Source organism: Protomyctophum parallelum (assembly GCF_964188405.1).
Source record: "Protomyctophum parallelum genome assembly, chromosome: 11".
NCBI classification, from domain to species: Eukaryota; Metazoa; Chordata; class Actinopteri; order Myctophiformes; family Myctophidae; genus Protomyctophum; species Protomyctophum parallelum.
This window is the reverse complement of record NC_139707.1, coordinates 35,264,176-35,288,952: the sequence shown is the minus strand read 5'-3', so window position 1 is coordinate 35,288,952 and position 24,777 is coordinate 35,264,176. Positions and strand designations below refer to the sequence as shown.

The window sequence follows — 24,777 nt, the reverse complement described above, 5'->3', positions numbered from 1 at the left end:
GGACATTGCTGTTCTTTGGAGTGGTTGCACTACTCAAAAAAAAAGGGAAGACGGTGCGTTCTTATTAGGACAGTGTTTTTTCAGCTCGACACCCAAAAGTCTTGCCGTCTCCGCGGGAACCCAAGCGGTAATTAAAATACATAATGAATTGATTCACTTTAGCCCTCATCTCAAAAACAGTGGAAATAGCTCACAGCACGCCACGTGACGATGCATTGAGTTTTAAGGTTTTAAAGTAATACAATAAAAATGGTGCTGTACTGTACTTGTGCTGTACTGTACTGTGCTGTGCTGTACAAGCTCTCCTCAATGGCCTGTGTGTGTGTGTGTTAGGCTGCGCAACAGTGACATTTGGTGGTCAACAAACACTATTTCCGTGCTTGGCTGGACAGACACGTAAAGGGACACACATTGCTGTCCCGTTTGTGTGTCACAAGAGGCAGACAACAGAAATACAGTAATACCACTGGACATTCATTCAGTCATCACTAATAGCCTGGATATAAACTTTATGTCAGTGAAAAACGTGTTGAGGCAAGATTGTTGTTGTCGTTACATGTTGTGTAGTGGCGCATTCAATTAATCGATATGGCAAATGGCAATATATTGATGAAAAATCCAGACGATAGGTGAATCGATCCGAGAGGCTGCTGCATCGATATGGCAATAAATGAATTATCTGGGTGACGCAGTGTTGCCAAAGGTACCTCTGTTTAACGTTATCAAAGCCCGCCTTGGGAGTTGCAATGCACTCCCTTCCCAGAGCCCTTGTTTATTTTAATTTAAAGATCTCTGTGGGCCTGAAAGTGATTTATTCTATTTGTGCAACATGGTCATTATTTTGAATAAAGGCTTAAACTTCACCACTTTTCAACCTATCTTCATATAATAGGTCCTCACTAATAATCATGAAAAAAGGGTGCAATTTTTTTCTACTCGGTCTGTGTCTCATAGGAGGGCTGTGGGCAGTTCAGAAACCGTCTTCCAATGACATCATCGATGGGGAATACAAGCTAATAGAAACTGCAGGCTTTCTAGTCCTGAAAAGTTGCAATGCGAAAATGGAAGCCATCGTTCTCACGATAATGAAAGAAAACGATAATAAAAGAAAATCTGCATAATGATGATGTCACTGGAAGACGGTTTCCTATGAGACACAGACTGAGTAGAAAATAATTGTGCCATTTTATCATGATTATTAGTGAGGACCTATTATATGAAGATAGGTTGAAAAGTGGTGAAGTGGTCCTTTAATCGAGACATATCGATATATATATCGTATTGTTGCCTCTGTATCGTGATACATATCTATCGTGAGATAGACACTGTCAGGGACAGACCCATGGGGCACAGCCACACACATAGCCATCTATTGGAGTGGTTGCACCACTCAAAAAATGAATAATCGAAGAATGGGAGCTGTGGCGAGACAGGATAACAAACTGTCTACGTCAGTCTCTCAACGCACTTGAGCTGGAGATTCCTCCTCATAAAGTACAGTATAAACATCTCTCTATGTACTGTATGTCTGTATGTATGTGAAAGCTGCATAGTGTCCGTGGCATGTGTTTAACAGTGTCAGTGGAATGTGTTTAACACACAGGCAGCCTCCGACAGGCGGGTGTGGACATCCATAAACCTCATAGTCCATAACACAAACATTATATACTGTGTATATATAATATGTTTATGCGTTTCCACAAAGGTGAAAAGTGATTTTCTTTAGTTAAACTAAGTGTTAAAAAGCTCCATACTGTGATTGTATTCATTGCTATATATATAGTGTGCTATATTTGTTTCATTGTTTAATGTACTGTCTATGCTGCAACCCAATTTGCCCTTCGGGGATACTAAATAAACTTGAACCTTGAACCTGAATGTGTTGCAGTAACAGGGAGTCTCCATGTCTCTCCAGCTTTTTGAGTGGTGCAACCACTCCTATAGACAGATTTGTGTGTCCCTGGGTCCCTGGCTGGCTAATTGTAAGTGATGACACAAATAAATGAGCAGACAAAAATGGAACTGGAACACTATAAAATGTATAAGCTCATAAATAGCTACTAAATAGCTGGAGAGACAGAGAGACCTCTGTTACTGAACACTCTATAGCAATGATTACCATCACAATATAGTGATTTAACATTTTAACCCATTCAGACCGTACGGGAACGTCATAACTAATCCAACCGTGTACACACGTCCTAGCGAAACGAGAGAAAAATATTCAGATTTTTTTCCTTTTTGACTTGGCCTCTCCTTCTGCACCATACTCCTTGCTCTTCGCGCATGCACGTTGTCGTTCACTTCCCTGTTTAACGTTCACAAAGAAAGGTTCGGTGCGCGTAATCTAAGGAGCTCTCCGTGGTTTTTACCAGATGGATACACTAAGCTCTTAATTTCTGACTTCAACATGCCTCTCGTTCAAAATATGAAGCGAGGGATTATTCAGCGATTTTATCGTAACGATAGCGAGGTAAGCAAGCAAAAATATGTCTCCCGATTTTTTTCCCGGAACGGAAGGGGGGGGGGCTTACAGAGTAAAAGCGGCCATATCTTCCCGGCACCCCAAGTTTCTATTTTGAAAAAAATCCCGGTGCCGAAAAATATTTTTGTTTTAACCAAAACATATCACTTGCACTACTTTTAAGTAGTCCGGAGAAGCTTATTGTCACTACCAGCCTAGAACTCCAGGAGTCTATCCCCGTTACAATGCCCTGGGAGACGGAATGCTGAAATGGAACGTCGCACCTACCATCTGCTCCCGGTACTCGCAGCCCGGCTTGCCGCACTCAAGCCGTGCTGCTCATACGGCGAGTTGCCTGGGATCAAACCCATGCCCTTGTGGTGCAAAGGCGAGAGCTCTACCGACCGAGCTACCTCCTGACAGTTGCTTTATCTATGCACTCCTTCAACCGGCTGCTTGTCACAGATTCTAGTTCACAAAACAATCTTATAATTTTACGGCGGGGGTGGCTCAGGGGTAGAGTGGCCGGATGGCAACCGCAAGGTTGCCAGTTCGAACCCTGTGGGCTCCCCCAGAGTTAGTGTCGAAGTGTCCTTGAGCAAGACTCTGAACCCCTAATTGCTCCTGATGTGCTGGTTGGTGCGTTTGCATGGTTTCTGCCGCCATCGGTGTATGAATGAATGTGTGCGTGAACGGGTGAATGTAATGCACAATCTCTGTAAAGCGCCATATAAATGCACCATTTACCATTTATGTTACAGTACACAACTTCACTATGGATAGAGGAATACCAATTACCTAAATAATTGAAATAAACATAACACATACAAATAGAGGCCCTGGTGACATAATTTAAGTCCAAATGTCTTCTTACCAGTGTGGGGGAGTTCTGGTCTGGCCAGAAGGCTTCAGGGATGGGCCAGTGTCCAATAGGAACACCGGTCTTAGGGTTGGGCCGTACGTAGATGAGCTTGTGACAGCAGTGCCAGGTCTGGGGGCCTGGCTTCACCACCTCCACTGGACAATCTGGACACACACACACACACACACACACAATAAATCCCTGTTCATTTTCCTCATAGACCTTTCAGAAAGTATTTATTTAAAGACGTTTACGCAGCGGACAAAGCCAATTCTTGTCGTGACAAATCATGACAATAAACACAATGTTTTGGACCAAACAAAATTAGAAAAAAACGGCAGGTTACAACACTTTTTTTTGTTGTTTTTCTTCTTAGTGATTATTTGTTTGGCCCAAAATATTGTGTTTGTTGTTTGTCACAATTAGTTATTAATTTGTTACAGTTAGTAATATACTGTATTAAATGTCTCCGTAGCAGCAAAGTCAAATCCCTGACTATGTCATATTACTCAAGGAGACTGCCGAATTTGATACTTGGGGCTCTCGAAAACAACAGTAATACATATTTATAGCTCTACTTATTAAAGTTGTATCAATTCCACCTAGAGTCACAATACGTAAATAAATAAAACGTCTAGAGGAAGTGTCTTGCCTTATTATGGAGGCAGGGATAGAGGGGAGAGAGTGAGGCTATTCAAAAGAGATGCTGGCCAACAAGTCAAATGAGTCCCTCAATTCTTACACATGTACTGAAAATACCTATAATATCCCTACATATATCTGTTATAAAGTCCTAGACGCGCCAATTACAGATGTTTTGACTGATATGTAATTAAAAAGAAAAGAAAAAGTAAATTCTAATGAATTTGAAAAACCCTATTACCGGTAAAAGCTTTTTCATAAATATAAAGTTAAAAAAGAGCTGATGTACTGTAAGCTGGGCTCTCACCCTCTACAGGAAGGGGGTCGGGTCCAGTCTTTTCAAAGTTGATGACCACTCCACTCTGGATCTTCTGCACCAGAGACTCCAGACACTGGTTCAACATGCGCTGGGAGAACACGCTGTAGGAACGCCCTGCAAAGCAACACGCATGCCATTAAAACTGTTAAAATTGTGCTCAAAGCGCTTTATAATGGTTCATTCATTCATACATTGGGAGGTGAAGCGGCGAACAGTCGGCGCCAGCGTCCTCACTTCCCACACAAATGGTGGCAAGCTCACACCGACCTACTCATTGGAGGCGATGTAGGGTTCAGTGTCTTGCCCAAGGACACTTTGACATGTGGACAGGAGGAGGAGGAGCCGGGATTCAAACCACCGACCCAGGGATCATTGGACAACCTGCTCTACCTCCTGAGCCACAGCCGCCCATGGCCTCTCAGTCATCCATTCTTAATTTGGCATCCATTGGCAGTGAACTTGAGAAGGCATGTGACCCACTGCATGCATTTACAGGACGTGTATAGCGCTAAGTGACGGCAAAAGGCACTGTACTCACAACACAAGGCCAAAAAAGGTGTATGGTACTGCACTGCAATTTAATGGAATTATAGTATTAGCAGAAAGCTTACCCGTTTTAAAAATGTTATATAATTTATCCCCCCCCCCCCCCAAGCTTTTTTCAATTTTTGTATTTAACTACATTGCAAAAGAAGTAGCATTACTTTTGAAACATGATTGCCTTCCTTGATGAGCATTAACGGCCATCATCACAGTCACAGACACACACACAGCTCCCCTCTACAGTGCTCTACTACTGAAAGTGACTAATTTCTCTCCAAAAGCACTCGACGGAATATGACTAAAGCTCACATTTCACACCACTTTTTATTTCAATAAATCGATTCATATCGTCTGGATTAATATCGATAGCGATATACGATAACAATCGTTACATGCCAAATTTCAAGTCTAGAAAATCTACAGCTATTCTCAATAATCCTGGTTGCCTGGTGGAAAAATGCTGGTGCGGTCCTTGATGCTGCCACAGCGCTCGCCAGATGGTAGCAGACTGAAACAGTCCGTAGGTTGGAGGTGTCTGGCGTTTTGATAATCCTACACACCATCCATTGTATACATCCTGGATGGCCATTTCCTCTTGGAATGGTGTGTAAATGACAGACTAAAGGCTCATACATAGTCTGGTTTTACGGTGGTGGGGTGACCACCGAACTACAACATGACGTCACGAGCCGCAGTGAAGAGCAAACCACCGCTCCAGCCCTTCTCTCTGTTTTTACTCACCACCGCTCAACGTTATTTCAGCTCCGGTGGTCAGCTCACCACCGGAGCGGTGGTCACCTTACCACCGAAAATCCAGACTATGAATAGGCCTTAAAAAGGTCTGATATTTCGACCGATGCGCCCAGTGATAAATTTTCAATGAGAGGCGTGCATTTTTTCACCCGCGCGGACCCGTAAAATTGTCACGCGCATGCTCGTTCCGTGCACGCGCCCTGCGGTCGACTAGACCTGGACATTGGTGAGATTTTCTTTCATGCTGCACGTCCCGAGTCACGAGCACACCTGGAGCAGACCTGTCGCTGATACAGGCGACAACGCCTGCGTCACCCGCTGTCTGGCACCCGTAAGTCTGGCTAACTAACACGCGTGTGTGTGTGTGCCTCCGTGTGTCCGTTCATAGCACAGCATCAATCAGGAGGGTAAATTCAAGCAATCAAGTTGGAAAGTGCGCAAATCATGTCAAAGAATAAATGGAAATAATCGCGAAAGAATTGATTTGTAAGTTAACAGTGCCTCACAATGAAATGCATGGTCAGTTTGTACATTAGTTCTTTGTTGAAACTCGACACATACAGTACATTTGGCTGTAGCCTCGCAGAACCAAATTGCACAGTGTCATCATAATGTCATCATACAATCTGCCTTGCCCAGGTTGATTTTAATTATATGGTTATGAATATATGGTGTAATTGTGGTGCTCTTATCAGAAGATTATACAAATTAGCCATGACTATAAAAAACAAATTCTAAAGAGAATGTCAACAGTAATGTAGGTTACAAAAAGGCATTTTAAAATTTTAGGTGGGCAATATTCACTTCTGAACAAAGTCACTCACGTCACTACATGAATACTGTTTTAACCCATTTAGACCCGATGATGATTCTACCACCTGCCACCTTTTTCAACCCTCAAGATACTGTATGATACTATATGTTGTTCACGATAGGCACTACAAATTACATTTTAGTGGATTATATTTATATGGTAAACCATGGCAATGCACTAAAAAGCCATTTATAATTTTTAGCCGGTAAGAAAATCTGCCTGGCTGGTAGCGTTTCTTTACCAGCCGCGCACACACACACACACACACACACACACACCTGTCAAGTCTTGTATTTATAACTATGATAATTGGCCATTAGGAAATAAGACATAATGGGAAGCAGAGTGTTTCAGTACTGGGAAAACATCATTCTAAAAGAAATCTTGGCTGTTGTCTGCACACCACCATTGAGCCTGTCACAAAACAATTACGGGAAGGAGAACAGATGCATTTTGTGTGTTTCTTTTTTCCGGCCACGAAAAAGATACAAATGTGATACTGCAGCTATGTAATCAAATTCACTTTGAAAAGCAAATAAGGCAATGTGTGAAAGGTTAGATTATTTAAATGTTTATGTATGCATGCATGCGATAGCCAGCTATTATCATAGTCACGTGGCTATAATTTGGCACAATTGATAAGCGCTACTTCACATTTATAAGCATGTGCCACTTCATTGTCTCACACTTCAACTCCAGTGACCTGTCGGGAGCAAAACCATTCACTCCATGCAGGTTTCAATAGCGTCCTGACTCCTGGCATTGTGTCAGTCTGCCATCAGCAGTAATAGAAAAGGGCAGCGCGTAGACTGTCAGTCATTGTCTGTGGCTCGCTGTGTCATGTTCTGCATTCAACAGCTACTGACAGATCTACAGAAAGCTTAGACCCGACCGGCTGTGTGTTTTAATCTTAACCTCTCATCAGCATTGTTCTAGAATCTAGTCTATTCCCCAGCCACGCCCCGACTACCCAACAGTAGAGCCGGAGGCAAGAGAGAGCCAAAAGCCTACTTTTTTCCGAGTGTGGATGTTCTGTAACAGCGGGCAGATGATGACCTGGCAGGCTTATTTATTCTCGAGCCTGGGGACTCGCAAGGCAGGGAATCATTAGCCTAATTTTCACTGTAGAGCCAACGGGTCAGAGATGCGGGGCGTGTGATCACAAGTTCAGGCCAGCTGGGGGACAAATCTGGGACAATGTACTGAATGAGTACTCCTACAGTATGTAGTCAATGACCACTTAAAGCCCCCCCCCCCCCCCCCCCCGAAAAATGTTCGTTGACTACTTTTTTTCACTGACGAAAACTAAGCTATGATGACTAAGACTAAATATACTGACAATTTCGTCAACAAATAAAAACTAGACTAAAATGTTAGGGACTAGTGGACAAGAGATCCAGTATAAGTCATTTTACAATTAGTTGCATGCTGAAAATAGCTGATCTACAAGCTCACAACGAGCTTGTAAATCAGCTATTTTCAGCAAGTGAAAAACAAAACTGTCATTATGACGGCAACAAGGCCCTCCAAAATACATTTAGTAGATTCTGTAGATTTAGCCGACTAAAATCTTATATTTAGTCAACTAAAACTAGACTAACGGTAAAACATTACAGGTGACTAAAATGTGACTGAAACTAAACTTCAAGAGACTATGACTCAAATCTATCTGCTGCCAAGAACACTAAAAGTAGAAGACAGAAGGCAGGAGTGTCTCAGGAGGGAAAGCAGCCGCGGCCTGGGAGCTGGAAGTTGCCATGTTCAACGGCTCCTCCTGGGCTGTGTGTCGAGGTGCCCTTGAGCAAGACACTGAACCCCCCACAACCCCCATCCCGATGAGTGGGTTGGTGCCTATACTGCCTTTCTTGGTTGCCTTCTGCCATCAGTGTGTGAAACCACATTGCATACTGCCACACTGTACTGTGCCGTAATGGTATGTGTGAATACAAAGTACATTGTAAGGTGTTTTTTGAGAGGGCAGAAAGACTAGAAAAAGGGGCCATGTTATTAAACGTAGCCAGTTCCCAAGTGTGAAAATGTGAAACAACTTGCATCAATATGAAACGGGTACAGCTGGAAAAGGGCAACCTTTTTATATAAATCAGGGCAACCTTTTTGGCATGTGGTAAGACATGTTCCGGCCTCAGATGACCGTCTACAGGCCAAACCAACACCATTTACTTTTGCCCTGAAGTCAAGAAGCATATTGCCCATTTTATTCTCTCTCTCTCTCTCTCTCTCTCTCTCAAGGACTAGGTCATCCTCCATTGTTACTGAAGCGGGGTTTTTTTGCATTGTGAAGAGTAAGCCTATCAAGGAACATGTCTCTTTTTTAAGTTAGAGGTTCCCATTTTGGACCAAAGAGCTTTTTTTTGTTTTAAATGTTTTTATCTTCACTAGTTCACCGTAGCCCTCTTTTTCTGATTTCATGGTCTTGTGATGAGCATACAGTGTATGAGTCGCATGCAAACATGGTGACATGCAGACAGTACAGTACGAGTGAAAGGTTTGGACAGCGAACTATTCAACGGTTGTTCAGAGGAAGACTGTGTGAATCAGGCATAATCGCAGCACAGAAGAGCGTACTTATGAGATAGGACAAGAATAAGTAATAATAAAATCAATTGGGAGAAGAAACACGAGGAATGGACATTACCAGTGGAAATCTGTACCAGTCCAAATTTGAGGTTTTTTGATTCCTCCCATCTTTCTTTCTTTTTTTTTTTTATCCCACGATTTTTTGTAACCAATTTTTCACCCCTGTGTCAATGATCTAATGTGATCCTGGGCTCTACACACCCTCCGCCAACATGGGGAGAGCAACGTACTTGGACTCATGCTTCCTTCATGCATGAGTGTCCAAGTTGCTCCTTTTACACCTGACAGGGGGGAGTTTCCCTGGTTGGACGTAGTGCGTGGAAGGAACACGTTATTCTAACCGGTTCCTTTCCCCTCCATCAGGTTACCCGGCTGGCCAGGAGGAGGCTGTTTAGAGACCAGGATTACTGCATGTTTTTTGTGAGGGTACCTACCCTAGGGGACACGGGGAGAAAGGCCCTTTCGCCAACCCTGCCTCGGGCACTGATGACGCGGAGGAGAGGACACGCATCCAGCACCCACATCGTCCCCAGCGGGAAACGAACCCAGGACCTTCTAGCTGTGGTTTCTTTTCATGTGTGGTGGTGCCACCGTGAAGCATGGAGGTGGTGGTTAATGTGTGATGTTGTGGGGGACTGTGCTTTGCTTGTGACACTTTGTTGATTTATTCAGCATGGCGATCACAGCATTCTGCAGTGACCTTCCATCCCATCTGGTTTTTGCGCTTAGTGGGAACATTGTTTTCTTCCAACAAGACAATGACTCCAAACACCACCTCCAGGCTATTAATAGGTTATTTGGAACAAGAAGCAAGAGTGATGGAGTGCTGCCGCCCGTGTCAGATAACCCGACCTTAGACTGGGGTCCACCTATGCCGTCTATGGCATAGGCAGCTCCTGGCAGGATCCGCCGGGAGAATCTAGACGCAGCTGTGCGACATGAGACTAATTAATTAGAGCGTGTGTGTACGTGTGTGTCAATTTAACAAAGGTGCAGACGATCAGAAATTAGCAGAGAGTGATCGACGTTTGCGCTACTGTATGCCGAATTGAAGTGGACTCGGCCCCAGACTTTTTTTTTTCTCCCTGGAAATAAAAACGCCTGGGTTTCCGAGGCTCACCCGACCTAAACTCAACTGAGATGGTTTAGGACATCGTTTTCCCAAAGTCGGGACCCATTTGTGGGTCGCGGACACGTTGTTATGGGTCCACTTACTTTTTGTTTCCTACATTTTGGTTTTTGATTATTCCATAACATAAAAATTAAAAATTACCAAAAAAGCTAAACTTCTGACAAAACCCAATGATTTTTTTTCAGTAATGTCATGAAGAAAAATCAAAGAAATTAGAACAAATATTTAAGACGTAGTGAAAATAGCCGATGTACAAGGTCACAAGCACCACGTTGTGAGCTTGTACATCGGCTATTTTCACTAGTTTTGGGTCCCGGGTTAATATATCACTTCCGCTTTGGGGTCATGGGCCCGAGAAGATTGGGAACCACTGGTTAATATATCACTTCCGCTTTGGGGTCATGGGCCCGAGAAGATTGGGAACCACTGGTTCAACACGTCTAGGAACCCTGTTGAGACTATAGGAAAACCTAGCACCTCATGACGCTGATTGAGAGAACCATTGGTTTATTTAATACTCGGTTTACTAAATTAACGTCTTCTTTCATAGTTCCAATGTCTTCCATTCAGACCTGGAACACCTACACGTTATCATTATATCTTTCAAGCTGGGAACAACCTCCATGTGTAGTTATAATACAGTACAGTAGTCTATTATTGCAACATAACTCAGGCCTCAGGTCTAAATGGGTTCATGTACAATGTAAAAATAAAGAAAAAACATTAAATGGTAAACGTTTCAAGAGATTCAAGCGCCTCCGAATGTAGAAAGATGGCTAATGTTGGATGTGTTTCGTACAAAAATTACACTCAACATTAAAAGTTTACCTGGCAACCTGCCATAAGTCATTTTTACATGACTTATACTTAATCTACCCGTACTCTACACATAATATACCCTGCTGGCAAGAGCCCCCCTCCTCCCCAGACATCTTCTCTCGCTCCCTGAAGAAGCCTACCTCCGGTGACCTCGCACATGGGCGTGATGGCAGAGTCGTCGGGCGGGACGCCCCCCAGGGGCTCGGGCTCCACCGAGGCGTGTCCGGGGATGCGCAGGACGAGGGAGAACAGGCGCTGGTCCCAGCGGAAGGGCTCCTTGGTCAGCTCGCTGCCGGGCAGCGGCGTGGTCAGAGGCAGATGCAGCTGGAAGGAGGAGGGGGGGAAGGAAGATCCCAGCGTAAATCACACAACAATCTATGAGCTACTTTGTGCCGTTAGCCTCGGTAGGGACTTTAAATATAGTCAAAATATGTATATATATGTCAAGGACGCCCAAAATGACACTCATTAGCCTGCAGACCCTCCCCCCCATTTGAATATATATGCCAAGAACCCCCCCATAAGAGAACATTTTCAAAACTCTAGCAGGGATTTTCAAGGACCCTTCAGTTTGGTATATAACAGGCTACCATTTAATGGCATTTCTATCTCCGAGACCCTGATTTATATTGTAAAATCAAAATGTTAATTTTACTGAGAGTGTACAAATGGAACCAAATGGACCCGTACACTCTCAGAGTTACAGACCCACATAAGGGTCCATTTGGTTCCAAACTAATCATTTAGCTGGGGACCACCTGGAACTACCTCAAGGACCCCTGGGGGTCCTTGAGGTACCCAACTTCGAGAACCACTGATCTACAGTAGCGACATGGGGATGAGGTGAGGGTGAGTGTGTGTAAATATTTTTTTTAGCACATTGGCAGAGGCAGTAAATATTTAACCTTTGTCATAGGTTGTTAAGTCAACTGTAGGAATTCATTCCACAGTGCTGATTTCAACTGATGTCCGCTGAATGTTAGTTATACCCATTTAGGCCTGACGTCGAAAAAAAGGAAATGCCTTCTAAATCATGACAATTTTGGTGACAATCAATGGTGCTCAATATTTCATGTCAAGGACCCAAAAGATTATATGTAATCAGCCGTCGACCCCCATCTGAAAATATGTTGTTCCAGGGACCCCCCAGAAGCAAAGATTTGAGTTAAAAACGTTCTGAAAGAAAATATATTCAAAGATTTGCATCACATTTCCTCGATTTTTCAAAAATAGCAGACCTACAAGCTCGTAGCGCGACACTCTGTGCCGCGCTTTGAGCTTGTAGATCTGCTATTTTTCAATAGCTAAAGTATAACATAATGCTTACTAAAAGGGGTTATATAGATATTTTAACTTATAGATCTTTAACTCTTGAGAGCGTAAAATGAAACCAAATGACGTTGATGGTCCTTGATATGAAAATAGTTGAAAACCACTGGTTAAGATTAGATGACCATAAATGCCGCTCTTCTCACTCATGCGGCACAAAAACACAAGCAATAAAATGTCCATACTTTCTCACACAAGCCTAAATAGATGTTCTTGTTAAAAAAAAAAAGTCTTAATTATTTTGTTACAGGAAACCCGGACATGGCTCAGCGACTGTCCCGAGAGCTGACTCTTCCACACTAAAATGCCAATGGCAGTGGATTCCCTGGTTCCTGCTCAGAACACACACACACACAACACAGGCTCATTCACTGCTGCTCTACAATTAAAGCGTGTACAATTATGGCTTTGGTCATTTAGTGTTCGATGGTGTGTGAAACATAAGCTTTTCTAGTCATCAAAACTACAATACTATGAGAGAGAGAGAGACAGAGAGAGAGAGAGAGAGAGAGATCAGGATGTTTTTCTGTTTGTGTGGGTGGCAGAAGTAGAAATCATCAACAGACTAAATAACTCTTTTGTACATCAGTCTGTCTTGGTTTTAAACCAGTGGATATGTTCTCGTTCCTGACTGTTTCTGTGATCTTTGTCCTGTAATGTCTACCATATTGTAATGTATTGTCTGTCCTGTCCGTTTCTTGAACGGTGACGTCACGGACGCAAAACACATTTCAGTGCAAGCCGGCGACAATAAAGTTGTATCGTATCGTGTGTCGATCTACAGAGTGAAATGTGAAATGAAAGACTTTATATTCAGTGTCAATGGGACCATTTTGTAATCATGTAAATTGAGCAATGGACAGTAACCGGGAATCACATTTTTACCATTCGCTAATACTCGGGATATAACAACTGGTGGGAACAAGTACAGTGCAATGTGAATATGGGGACGGGGACGACGACGACACACAAAATCTTATGAGATATTCTCTTGGCATTCTCTAACCTCTATCAATCACTCCAGTGGTTCCCAAAGTGGGGTCCGGGGAACACTAGGGGTCCTTGAGGGAGTTCCAGGGGGTCCCCAGATAAATGATAGTTAGGAACCAAATGGACCCTTATTAACTCAAGTGTACATTTGTACACTCTCAGAGTTAAATGAATTTTGATTTTACAATATGTACATTGGGGTCTCAAAAGATAGAATTGCCATTAAATGGGGGACCGTAGCCTAATTCAGGTCAAACCGGGAGGGCACTTGAAATGAATTGATGGTTGAAAATCACTGCTAGAGCTGTAAATCTCTTCTCTTATGGGGGTCCTTGATGGCATATATTTTCAAATGGGGGGTCTCTGCAGGCTGATGAGTATCATTTTGGGGGTCATTGTCATGAAAAGGTTTGGGAAGACCCCTGGTCTACACCATTTCTATGATAGTCTTAATTAATAGTCCTGCTAACTTACATCATGCCTCTATGACTGTATATTGAGCAGAGACGATGTGCTAGGATGCTTGTGTTAAAGCAGTGTTGATTTTGTCGACTAAAACTAGGACGAAAAAATGTTTAACTACCTTTTTTCACTGACGAAAAAATGGAAACTCAATGAAAACTAAGCCATGATGACTAAAAATATATATTGACGATTGTCAGCAAATAAAAACTAGACTAAAATGTTAGGAAGGGAAAGTGGACAAGAGATCCAGTATAAGTGAAAGACACAAGTCATTTTACATTTGGTTGCATGCCAAAAACAGCAGATCACATGTAGATCGGCTATTTTCAGCAAGTGTACGATCAGCCATTACGACGGCATCAAGGCCCGCTAAAATACATTTTAGTCGACTAAAGAAAATCTTATATTATTCGACTAAAACTAGACTAACAATAAAACATTCCAGGTGACTAAAACAAATTGAAAACTATAAAAAAAACTCAAATCTAAATTTGCTGCCAAAATTAACACTGTCGGGGAGTGGTGGATGCTTGTGTTAATTAAGGTTAACCCATTTAGACCCGCGGATGATTCCACAAATGTCTTCGAAATCATGACAGTTTTCTGATAAACCTCCGTTTCTGTCAGTGGTTCTCAAACTATTTCATGTCAAGGACCCCTAGAATTATCTGTATTTGGCCTCCAACCCCCCCATCTCAAAATATGTAATTCCAGGGGACCCCCCCAGAAGCAAAGATTTGAGTTAAAAATGTTCGCTCTGAAAGGATATATATATATATATTCCAAAATTGCACCACATTTTCACGATTTTTCAAAAATAGCAGATCTACAAGCTCGTAGCTCGACGAGCTTGTAGATCTGCTATTTTTCAAAAGCTAAAGTATAACAACATGGTTAAAACACCAAAAGGGGGTTAACGTGGTGTTTGTGTTATCAGCGGACAGGGATCCAGAGTAGTCAACCGACCAACCAGGAAGCCCTCCTGATGGCCTGTGACCCCCGTCTCCACGGAAACCATGGCTGACCTCGTCCTGCACGCCGCCAGTACTGGTTAGCTTGTTGCCGTCGGTGATGGCGATGATGATGGCCGGTTCGAGGAAGAAGGGATTCCTGCCCTGTGATTGGGGGGGGGGGGGGGGGGGACAGTGAGAGAGAGGGAGATACACAAGGTTAATGAATAGAACCAGAACTCTTTATAGACTGCACAATCTATGTAAAGCGCTTTGGATAAAAGTTCTAAAAGTGCCGACAGGCAGCCTCTGTAGACATTTTTAAAGCACAGCTCAAGACCCACTTCTACACTCTTGCTTTTAATTGATCTTTAATTGGACTTTTTTTTGTCCTCGCTGTATTGCATTACTGCTATTATTTTTTATGTGTATGCCTTGCTTTTCTTTTCTTTCCTTCTCCATTGCTCTGTAAAGCACTATGAGCTGCATTTCATGTCATGAAAGGTGCTATACAATTTATTATATATACACATGGGCCATGGCATACATACATGGCAAATGGTACATTTTCCATGTATGTATGCCATGGCCCATTGTATTGTCAAAAACATTAGAAATGTCATAGCACAAAGAAGTGATTACCGGTAAATGTGATTAAAAATGCATACAGATCTGATATCAAAGTGTCAAACCAGTAACGTCGTCTACACTCATGTCTTTGCCAGAGAAATATTTAAAATGGCCATATCATGTTTGTAAAACCGTTGTCTGAAGTAGTCTGAAGTAAAAATAACGAGTGCAGATTAAGTATCATATAGATAACTCACAGGATATCCATTTCAAACGAGAGAGAGAGAATAGCCCTAGCTAAAGGCAATCATAAATAGAAAGAGTATAGTCTAGAGTAGACTCTAGAGGGAGAGTGCAACACTGACTACATCAACACCTCTTCAATAACAAAAGGTATGTGCAAGTGTCTGGAGGGAGTATCTCACTGCCACCATCACTCCCCATTCTCCAACACTGGGGCGCAGAACATTAGCTAAAGCATCTTTGGAATTGGAACGCCTCCCTTTCTTCCCAGACGATGCCATATTTCATGACATCAGCATTTCCTATTGATATAATGAATCCCAAGCAGTGATTCATCTCAATGTGTATCAGCCCCGGGGGGACCTCTGAGGGGATTTATAAGCTCTCTGTCTGAATAACTTGTGAGTATAAACGTCAGTGTAGCATGAAGGGTATACCACGTCAGAAGTCAAAACTTTCTGGAACCGGGGAGGGTGGGGTATATGTGGGGTTGTTTCAACTTGTTTGTCTACAAAAATTGAAAATCTTATAAAGTTATTAAAAAAAAAAGTCAAAACTTTCACTTCGTAGAGTCAAACACTTAGCCATACCGCAGGTGTCGCAATGGACACGTTGCGAAATTTGGTGTCCAAAATGCGGAAGTGCAAACGGGCGCTCAATGTTAAAGCCCAAATGCAATTTCCTCGTCATAAACCCACGGGTTTACGACGCAGTCCCTCCTCTGACCAGTAGGGCTGAGTGCTTCAACGTTGGAGAGCTTCACTGGGGGCTTGTGTTGTGACCCACTTTCGTTTTGGCTTCCCCTTAAAAAAAAGTGTCCTTTTCAGACGGGGAGTGAGTGGCGCAGGCCCACACGACTTGGGCTAAAAACGAAGGTCAGTACATTTGGGCACATTTGGGCGAATGGCTTGTGGCCCTGACTGGCTTGGTCCCTGACTGTCCAATCAGCAGGCTCTTTCTGCCTTGTTCCGCCCTGGTTCTGCCTTGTATATGTTGAATTTGCTAAAACATAATTTTTGGAAAAAACTAAAAACAAATATATTTATCAATGCTTTATCACAACATTAACACTAAAATACATCCTTCCATCCGCTTTCTCCCACATACCCCACCCCCCGTAGTAGTTTGAGAAACACTGTGCCAGCACAATGACGGATTTCTGGAGATCCACTGGTCTCCTGTCTGTCACCTTGGCTGACATGTTTGTGAAATCAGCCTCTATTTGAATGCACAACCTCCCTTTTCACTTGACATCTTTCATTGCTCCTCGACGTGACCATCGAGGATTACCCACTGGCTGCTCTACACTCCTCCCAACACACCACCCCCTCTTCATCTCTTAAGAGAGACGTTTCAGACGCCTGGCAACCTGGAGGGCTCTTCACCACCATGGAGAATAATAACAAACCTCCAATGTTTGTGTTCTCTACAGAGACGGTTCCCTCTCTTCCCTCCACTCCCTAAATGCATATACCGGTATATATATATATATATATATATATATGGTTCTAAATAGACCAGAATGCTTTGTGGCTTTCCATAGCAACACTTTCCTTCTGGAAACACTGCCCATGGTTGAATCCAGTTTTAGTGCCAATCCCATTTTTCAAGTTGAAAAACATGGGTCTCCTTTCAAAATGGAATAAGTTAGCCACTATAAGCATATATTGAAATTAAAAGGCTACTTCATACATTATCATTAGTAGTCTTGACAGTCATTATCCTTTAATAGTCACAGCATCAAAATAGTTTGAGTTGAAACTCAAACTATTTAAAGTGCCATTACATTATGCAAAAGGAGGATCATTAAATCAATGCAAAGTGATTAAATAAAGGCTATTCATGTAAACGGCATAATGGTTCATGTAAAAACCGCCGAATAACCCTCCCTTGGGATCAAAGGGAGCATAGAATATATAAACACGTTAACATACCGAGCCGTTTGAATGCCCGAGCAGGATCATCGTTATATTCACCCACTGTATTGCTTAAGCTTGGATTTCAAACTAGTTGATGGAAACAAAACAGCAGCAGCCACCATAGGTCTAACCACATCCATACATCTGAAAACAGCACAGGGATGATGTCACTCTGTCAGACAATATGTAAACACAGAGTACTCCAGTCAAAGACGACTTGTAAAACACTGAGCACTGTAGACATGTCAAGTACTGAGTGACATGTCAAAAAGAGCACCAAGCCCACTACCGGCTCTGAGCACTCTAGAGTCTAGACGACAGATCTCATCAGTTTAAAACTTGCATTTTTTCCAGGTGCTAATCCTTTCAACTTTACACGCTCGGTGAAGACCATGCTAGGAATGTTTAATGGAAAAAAGGGCAAGGAGACCTCCAGGAGAAACTGAGGTGGCTTCTTCCCAAAAGTAAACGGCATTTAATGCACTCATCAGAGTGCATCTGGATGAGTATACAGTACAGTATAGTACTCATTCAAAATGAATTTCCTAACATAGCATTACAATATTGGAATGTGAATGGGAACTATATTGCTATTAACGTTTTTAAAAGATGCCATTTGTGCTTATATTGACATTTGAAATGTTCTCAGCCTCAACTATCTTGTCAGACCCACCTATGAGGGGTAAAAGTAATGGTGAAAGGCAACTCACAAGGGCTAAAAATAATAATAAAATAAAATTCATTTAAATCCTGTATGAGACAGGGACTGGAAACTGAATTACACTCATAATTAGTGATGCACCGAATATTCGGCTGCAGAAAATATTCGGCAGAAAATGGCTAAAAATGCATTTTCGGCCTATTCGGTTTCGGCCCGAATATATATATCGCCGAATAGTGTATGCAAATAATGCATTCAAAAGAAATTATTAAATGTTTTATGGACCCATAATAGTGATTATTATTTAAGTTAAGTTTTGCCATAACCATTTATTTTGCCATAAATCAGGTAGCTTTAAGGTACGGCCATGACAGCAATGGTAGGAAAAACGATATATAATATAAATCATATTTGGATATTCGGTATTCGGTTTTCGGCCAATTGTTTCCTATATTTGGTATTCGGTTTCGGCCAAGAATTTCCCTTTCGGTGCATCCCTACTCATAATAATAGTTAAGAGCTCCTAGGCAACAGACAACAGTATCCCTGGACTAAAAACATTAGCCTATCAAAAACAAAAAACAACGGTGCAGGGAGATTGAGACTGCAGGAACATATGTGTATTCTTAGATCCAAAAAGAGGCCTGTGCAGCCAGTGTTTAAATGTATGCTTATCCTTATCCAAACTAAGTACCGCTTAGATTTGTCCACCTCACATGGCGGTAGCGGCCATTCAAACTCCCTCAGAGTAGTGTGTTGGGCATACATTATTCACACTGTATGTATGCATTACCCTCTCCACAGAAGGGAATCTTCCCTTTGTCGTCGTCGTCCCCCCCCCCCCCCCCCCCAAGACAAAACAAGACAACCCGACTAAATAGAAAAATAATAAACTGGGCACAGAGTACAGACTTTGAAATACTTCATATTAATCATAGGCATAGAGGCACGGCAGAGAATGCCTATCCTTATATAGGTCTAGGTCCACCCACTCCGTGGCATTAGATAAATGCTTGAATGAGAGTGGATTACATAAAAAGAGCGGGAGTCTAAAACAATATCACCTTAATCTCACTCTAAGTGGGTTATCATCGTCTCATGTTCTCACCAGTAGCAAAACAATCAGAGCCAAGCAAAGCTAGGCTGGATTAAACTGACAAATCATGTGACTAAGTCATTATACAACGATTTAGCATGGACAGTGTTGTGAAACAGGGGGCACTGTAACGGGGCTGAAGAGCCCAGATTTTGCCACACTTTTTTTTATATCCTCGTCTTGTGTTTTGACATTAAAATATTCCGGTCTCACAGCTGGCCTCGCCAACTCAGGGAAACAATGCTTTGTGATTTTCCTGACATTTGGGTATAGATCCTGCACTGTATGCCTCTGAATGTTTTTGAATGATCAAGCAACTGAAAAGAATGATTCAATGGCCTGTGTGAAACTCCCAGTCTCCATGCACACAGACACAGTCACACACCGTCCCAACCAGAAATATTTTGCATAAGTATAAAATTCTACTTTCTTGGTGTCGTCATTCAACTGCCATGACAATATGAAACCTCTCATCAACAAAGAGAATACCATTAAGGACAGGCTGTCATAATAATAATTTATGTCATAAGAGCAGAGGTTCTTCTTTGAAAATGTACTATGTTGTTCACACCAGAGCCAGAGTAAGACGGAGACACAACTCCGTTCACTTCATGGGGCCAGGCTCTTCTACATAGACTTCTATTGGAAAAGGGACAAGCGGAAGTTTACAGAATGCATTGGAGTCTATGGGCTCACGGGAGTACATGAACCACGTGACCAGACTGTTTTCTGCCCACTCAATGTCGTAACTCTGTCATACTCCATTGCTCTGGTCCACACTATACTTTGTGTTAAGCTTTTAGCACAACCTTTGACTGTACTACCTCTACTGTTAATCTTATTAAGATAATATTCAAGAAAACAATCTTGACAATCATATTTAGTCCCATTTATAAACTTATTTGAGTTTTGTTTTTTTTTAAAGGTAAAAAACAAACGTATGCAGCAAAAGAAAGATCATTAAATCAATGCCAAGTAATCAATAAAGGCCGTTCATGACATGTGTGGAAATGGGGCGGGGTTATTCGATCTTTGACATTATGCTGTCACATATGAGGTCTGTTTAATGAACTCGGGTGACTTTTTGAGGAGTGCGGGGTGATGTCAGGTGCAGGTGTTTGATGCTTGTAAGACTGGGGGGACACTGGAAGGGGGGGGGGGAATCTGCAGTTGAGTTGTGCCATCGTTTACTCTAGTCTCCTCTCTGCCTAAATGACTACATACCTGTCCATAGTTGTCTATCCCAGTCACTAATCTATTGAGATTGAGTAAATCAAAAGCCGTCCTCAAGGACTGGCCAATTGTTGTTAGTCCGGTTGCTTGAAGGTTCCTCAATTCTGTCATAAATGTGGCATGGCTCTCTTTCCATCCAGCCTTTAGGGGGAGGGGGGGGAAAAATAACAAAATATGAGCATAATTTGTTGTTATTGAAAACAGATGTCAAACATGTTGATAAAACATTTATATAGGTCACTTCCTCAACACAACAACTTGACAGCACTAAAGCCAAGCCCACATTCTTTAGTCCGCCTATAGCAGCTGTACTATAACGTTAACAGATAACACTGTCAAAGTCGCTATGAGACATAAGTGACAAATGTGTCTAAACAACTAAAGTGGGCTAGTCAGTTGAGTTACACCCCCCCTCCCTCCCACCCCAGACATCACCTCCTCTCTGTATAAATATCACCCAGAGTTCCTTGCTGCTCACATTGAAACAAAATGTCGGCCATGTTTTAAAAGGGGGGTATGAAAGCTCCTCCTGAAGATTTTCTCTCCATACAATTGATGCAGTGATCGACACAACGTGGTGGAACGATGGGGAAGGACAATCTAAAGCTGTTAATGCTGGACATGACCCCGAAAAATAACAAAAAAAACTCTACCTTTATCCCGACTGGGACGTCCTCAAAATTTACCAACATATACCGGTCCCCTCGGCTAGCCGGATCTCTCCCTCTGAGCTGTGGAAATAGTAAAGCATTAATATTGACGGGTTATCGAGAGCATTTTTCCTCCTGTTTTGACAAGGCGAGCCTGCAACGGTCAACAACGATTGATCTGAACCGGCCATCATCATCATCCCACAACTTGGGGATCTCCCCCCAAATCAATTTGTCCCCCCCTCCACCCCCAGTCCGTGGTTAATACAGTACCTTCATAAAAGTCTCAACAGCGCCTTTTGCTATGTCCAGATAGGTAGTGCCCAGATGGGTGCGCTGGTTCATTGAAGCGGACGTGTCTATCAGAAAAAGTAAAACGGGCATTGTGATGGTGATGACACGTTCTGCATGGACTTGGTGTCAGTGCAACCGGCCACCAAAACGCAAAAAAGGAAAGAAAAAAAATCTTTTGTTCTCCTGCCGCCCTGTGTGTATCACCACCACCACCACCTCCTCCTCTCTCTCTCTCAAAGCTAAAGCTATAAGCTAGCCTAGGCTAACTGCCTGTCTCACACATTCTTCTTTCGTTAAAAAAAAAAAAGTTGTCAAGAATAGTGAGTATTTCTGCCCTTCCTGCGTCAGCTCGAGTCTAAAACCTCAAACCCTAGGGGGCAGGTTATTGTTTACGAGGGATTTTTTGGTAATTTTGACGCTATGTTGCCAATATTTCTTAAGTTTTGATGGGAACAAAGTTCCCCTCTCACAGTGGTGTCCCTGCTTCTCCCTACACTCAACGCGACGGCTCGTCCACTGGGCTTTTAACCTCAGCTTCGCGCACGGCCCCGCCTCCCCGACGCGCCGTCATTGGTCACGTGGGGCCACGGCCTCGTCGCCTGATAGGTCGGCGCGGAAGGGGGGACGAATTACCATATCCAAATAAGGACGGTGGCGGTTATAGGAGCTTTCGTCGGTTGCGCGCCGGTGCCGCGCGCCGAAAGTAGCCGATCTGCAAGCTCACAGCGCGTGGCCCGGGCAAGGCGTTGTGAGCTTGTAGATCGCCTATTATTATTATTTTTCCCTCCCTCCCGGCCGGGTCCTTGTGCGCATAGTCCTTTCTTGGCTTTGAAAGGCTAGGGATGTAAAGGAGGAAATATATATCTTAAGAAGGAGACGCATTTATATGTGTTGCTTGGTGGTTGTTGTTGTTGAAGAAGAATCATGCAATGATGACGCGCATCCCTGGAGCAAGTCCAAACAACTACAATGTTTATTGGAAGTGATGATTGCATAATAGTCAGCATTCTTATGCACGGACGGGCGTATGCTATACTGTCACTGTGTGTGTAGTGTGTGAGGCTGAGGCAGCCATTGAACAACAACAAATATGGGGGATAGATAGGCCTGAAGAACATAAGAAAAATTATTAAACCGACGGCGACGTTAGAAATACATTCCAAACAATCATTATATGCTCGATAAAGGGCCTATATGGAGTCATAATTCACACTTCGCGTTTGATCTGCAGGTAAAGATAATGATTCTGTTTACAATCTATATTCTGATGACAGTGATGAGTGGTCATCATCAGAATGTATATTGTAAACATCCCCAGCGCCATAATGCAGCCTCCCTCGCGTTAGGTCGTTTGCACGTTTTGCACGACGCACGCGCGCACGCACACACCTTGCAGGCTATATTGATAACATTTTCAACCTCGACAAAACGTGCATTCTGAATCATTCTGTGAATACATGATTCCACTGATTTGTGATTTCAGAAGTTATGATGGTTTAAAAAAACATATAAGGTCGACTTCATCTAAGTCAATCCAAATGGTGTATTTAAAAAAAAAATGACATCACACAGCAGAGCCACAGCCCAGTTCATAATTTTGCTCCATGACACCGAATTAGCTCTGGTGACTAGTCTGGTCCATAGCGTTATTACCATTTTTTTTAGCAGAATTGGCACGAGTTGATAAAAACAACTGAAAGACGATCTCAGCCCTACTATAATATTTCCGGTTTTGTAGCTTAGTCGCATCTACCTTTCAAAATAAAAATATGTAAAAGCAAACGCATTTTACATTGTGTTTGTTTTATGGAATATTTGTGAGAGATTATATTCTCTCATTACTAATTAATCCATTGAAGATGAAAAAGAAAAAAAACTTTAAGGTATTTAAGACACAAATTCAGCTGTTGATTTTGAATTGAATAGTTTAATCTTTGATCAAATTATTCAAAACATATATAGGCTACAGTGTGTGTTTCAACAGATGCAGAATGGACTGTGTACATCATAATGTTACCCCAGAACTTATTTTAAAATGTTCTGAAAAGGCTATTTTCCTCCAACAAGAGGAAGAGGATATTGTCAATCCGGAATAGAATATATAATCGATGAATAATACCTTTGTTGATTAATACGATTTTTAGAATATATTTTGCTGGTTGTATGAAGTCCAGTTTGATAGCATATCTGTTTACAACCTTGGCAATAGTATGTTTTATTCATAATACTGATAATAAATCTATCCATAAATGGACCAAGTCTCTGTACGTACATACGTATATACATCTGTAATCTTTATCCACGTAACTCGAGAACCGTTCGCCCCACCGACTTCAAATTCTACACACGCATTCCACAACCCCACAGGGAGTGCGGTGCCTGGTGTCGAGTCCGTCGGATACACCGTTGTCCAGAACCAGCACAAAAGCCTCTGGCTCTGGACCTGATCACCCCGATATGAGATGACCTGTTCTGACATCATTCCTGACATCTGCATAGACTCCATATTTGGCTATGCCTGACAAAGAGGTTAAGGACTCCATATATGGGCATAAAAGGGACGCAGACATGATAACTGGGTGGGGCATCCATTTACAACTTGCATCATTCCAAGTAGGCCACAAAAGCCTCTGCCCAGGCTCTGGACAGGGCCCAAATTAGCCAATTAATCATACCCTATACACCTGATCACCCCTAGATAATAATAATAATAATAATAATAATAATAATAATAATACAAAGAAGAATAAGAAGAATTGTATTATTATCCGGTATTACTATGATTATCATTGTAATTATTATTATTATCATCATCATAATAATCATATATATTTTTAAATTATCAATCCAATCTTTTTGACGTTTATTATGGAGTCAAAACCAAAATCTACCGGAAGTGTGTTTAGTTTTTGCGTTGTCCTGTGTGTCATGTGTGCTTTACGTTGCATGCATGTCTTGTCAGCTGACCAGAGTCAGAGAGCTATGTCTAAGCAAGTAAGCATAGAGATAAGAGTTACGACATTGAGGGGGCAGAAACCGAGCGCTCGAGCGCTGTTCATGCAGCCTGAACTCGGACAAACTAGAGTTTGAAATACATTGTTTTCAACGAGGGCGGCTCAAATAAGAGCAATTTTAGCCATGTGTGCCAACATGGCAACTGTTTTAAAGTATTGTACAGTAACAACTAAAGTCTCTGTAATGTTTATGTCGTACGAGTACTACAAAACAATCTGAAATAGAATGGATCTAAGAGCATTAAAGCCGGGCTGTTGCCTGGGTCCAATGCTTTTCTGCCTACCTACTTGTCCCAGTTGGTTGTTCCCATTCTTAATAGAAGTCTATGTAGGAGAGCCGCCATATTGGACTGGCCCCATGAAGGGAACGGAGTTTGCGTAACTCAGCTGACTAGCAGCAGTCTTGGCTACCTGCCT

General features: G+C 42.4%; 1 protein-coding gene across 1 annotated transcript in view; it reads right to left on the bottom strand.

Annotated features, from left to right (window-relative positions):
* Window positions 1–21,574, bottom strand: part of ints6 (integrator complex subunit 6) — a 37,559-nt gene extending 15,985 nt beyond the window's left edge. The window contains exons 1-7 of the mRNA XM_083777319.1: window positions 21,326–21,574; window positions 21,056–21,133; window positions 20,394–20,543; window positions 14,756–14,845; window positions 11,087–11,270; window positions 4,276–4,401; window positions 3,339–3,490 (exon numbers count right to left, since the gene is read on the bottom strand). Of these exons, the coding sequence (XP_083633445.1) occupies window positions 3,339–3,490; window positions 4,276–4,401; window positions 11,087–11,270; window positions 14,756–14,845; window positions 20,394–20,543; window positions 21,056–21,133; window positions 21,326–21,436 (891 nt within the window). The 5' untranslated portion in view covers window positions 21,437–21,574. The remainder of the gene's footprint in view (window positions 1–3,338; window positions 3,491–4,275; window positions 4,402–11,086; window positions 11,271–14,755; window positions 14,846–20,393; window positions 20,544–21,055; window positions 21,134–21,325) is intronic.
* Window positions 21,575–24,777: the final 3,203 nt, after the last annotated feature.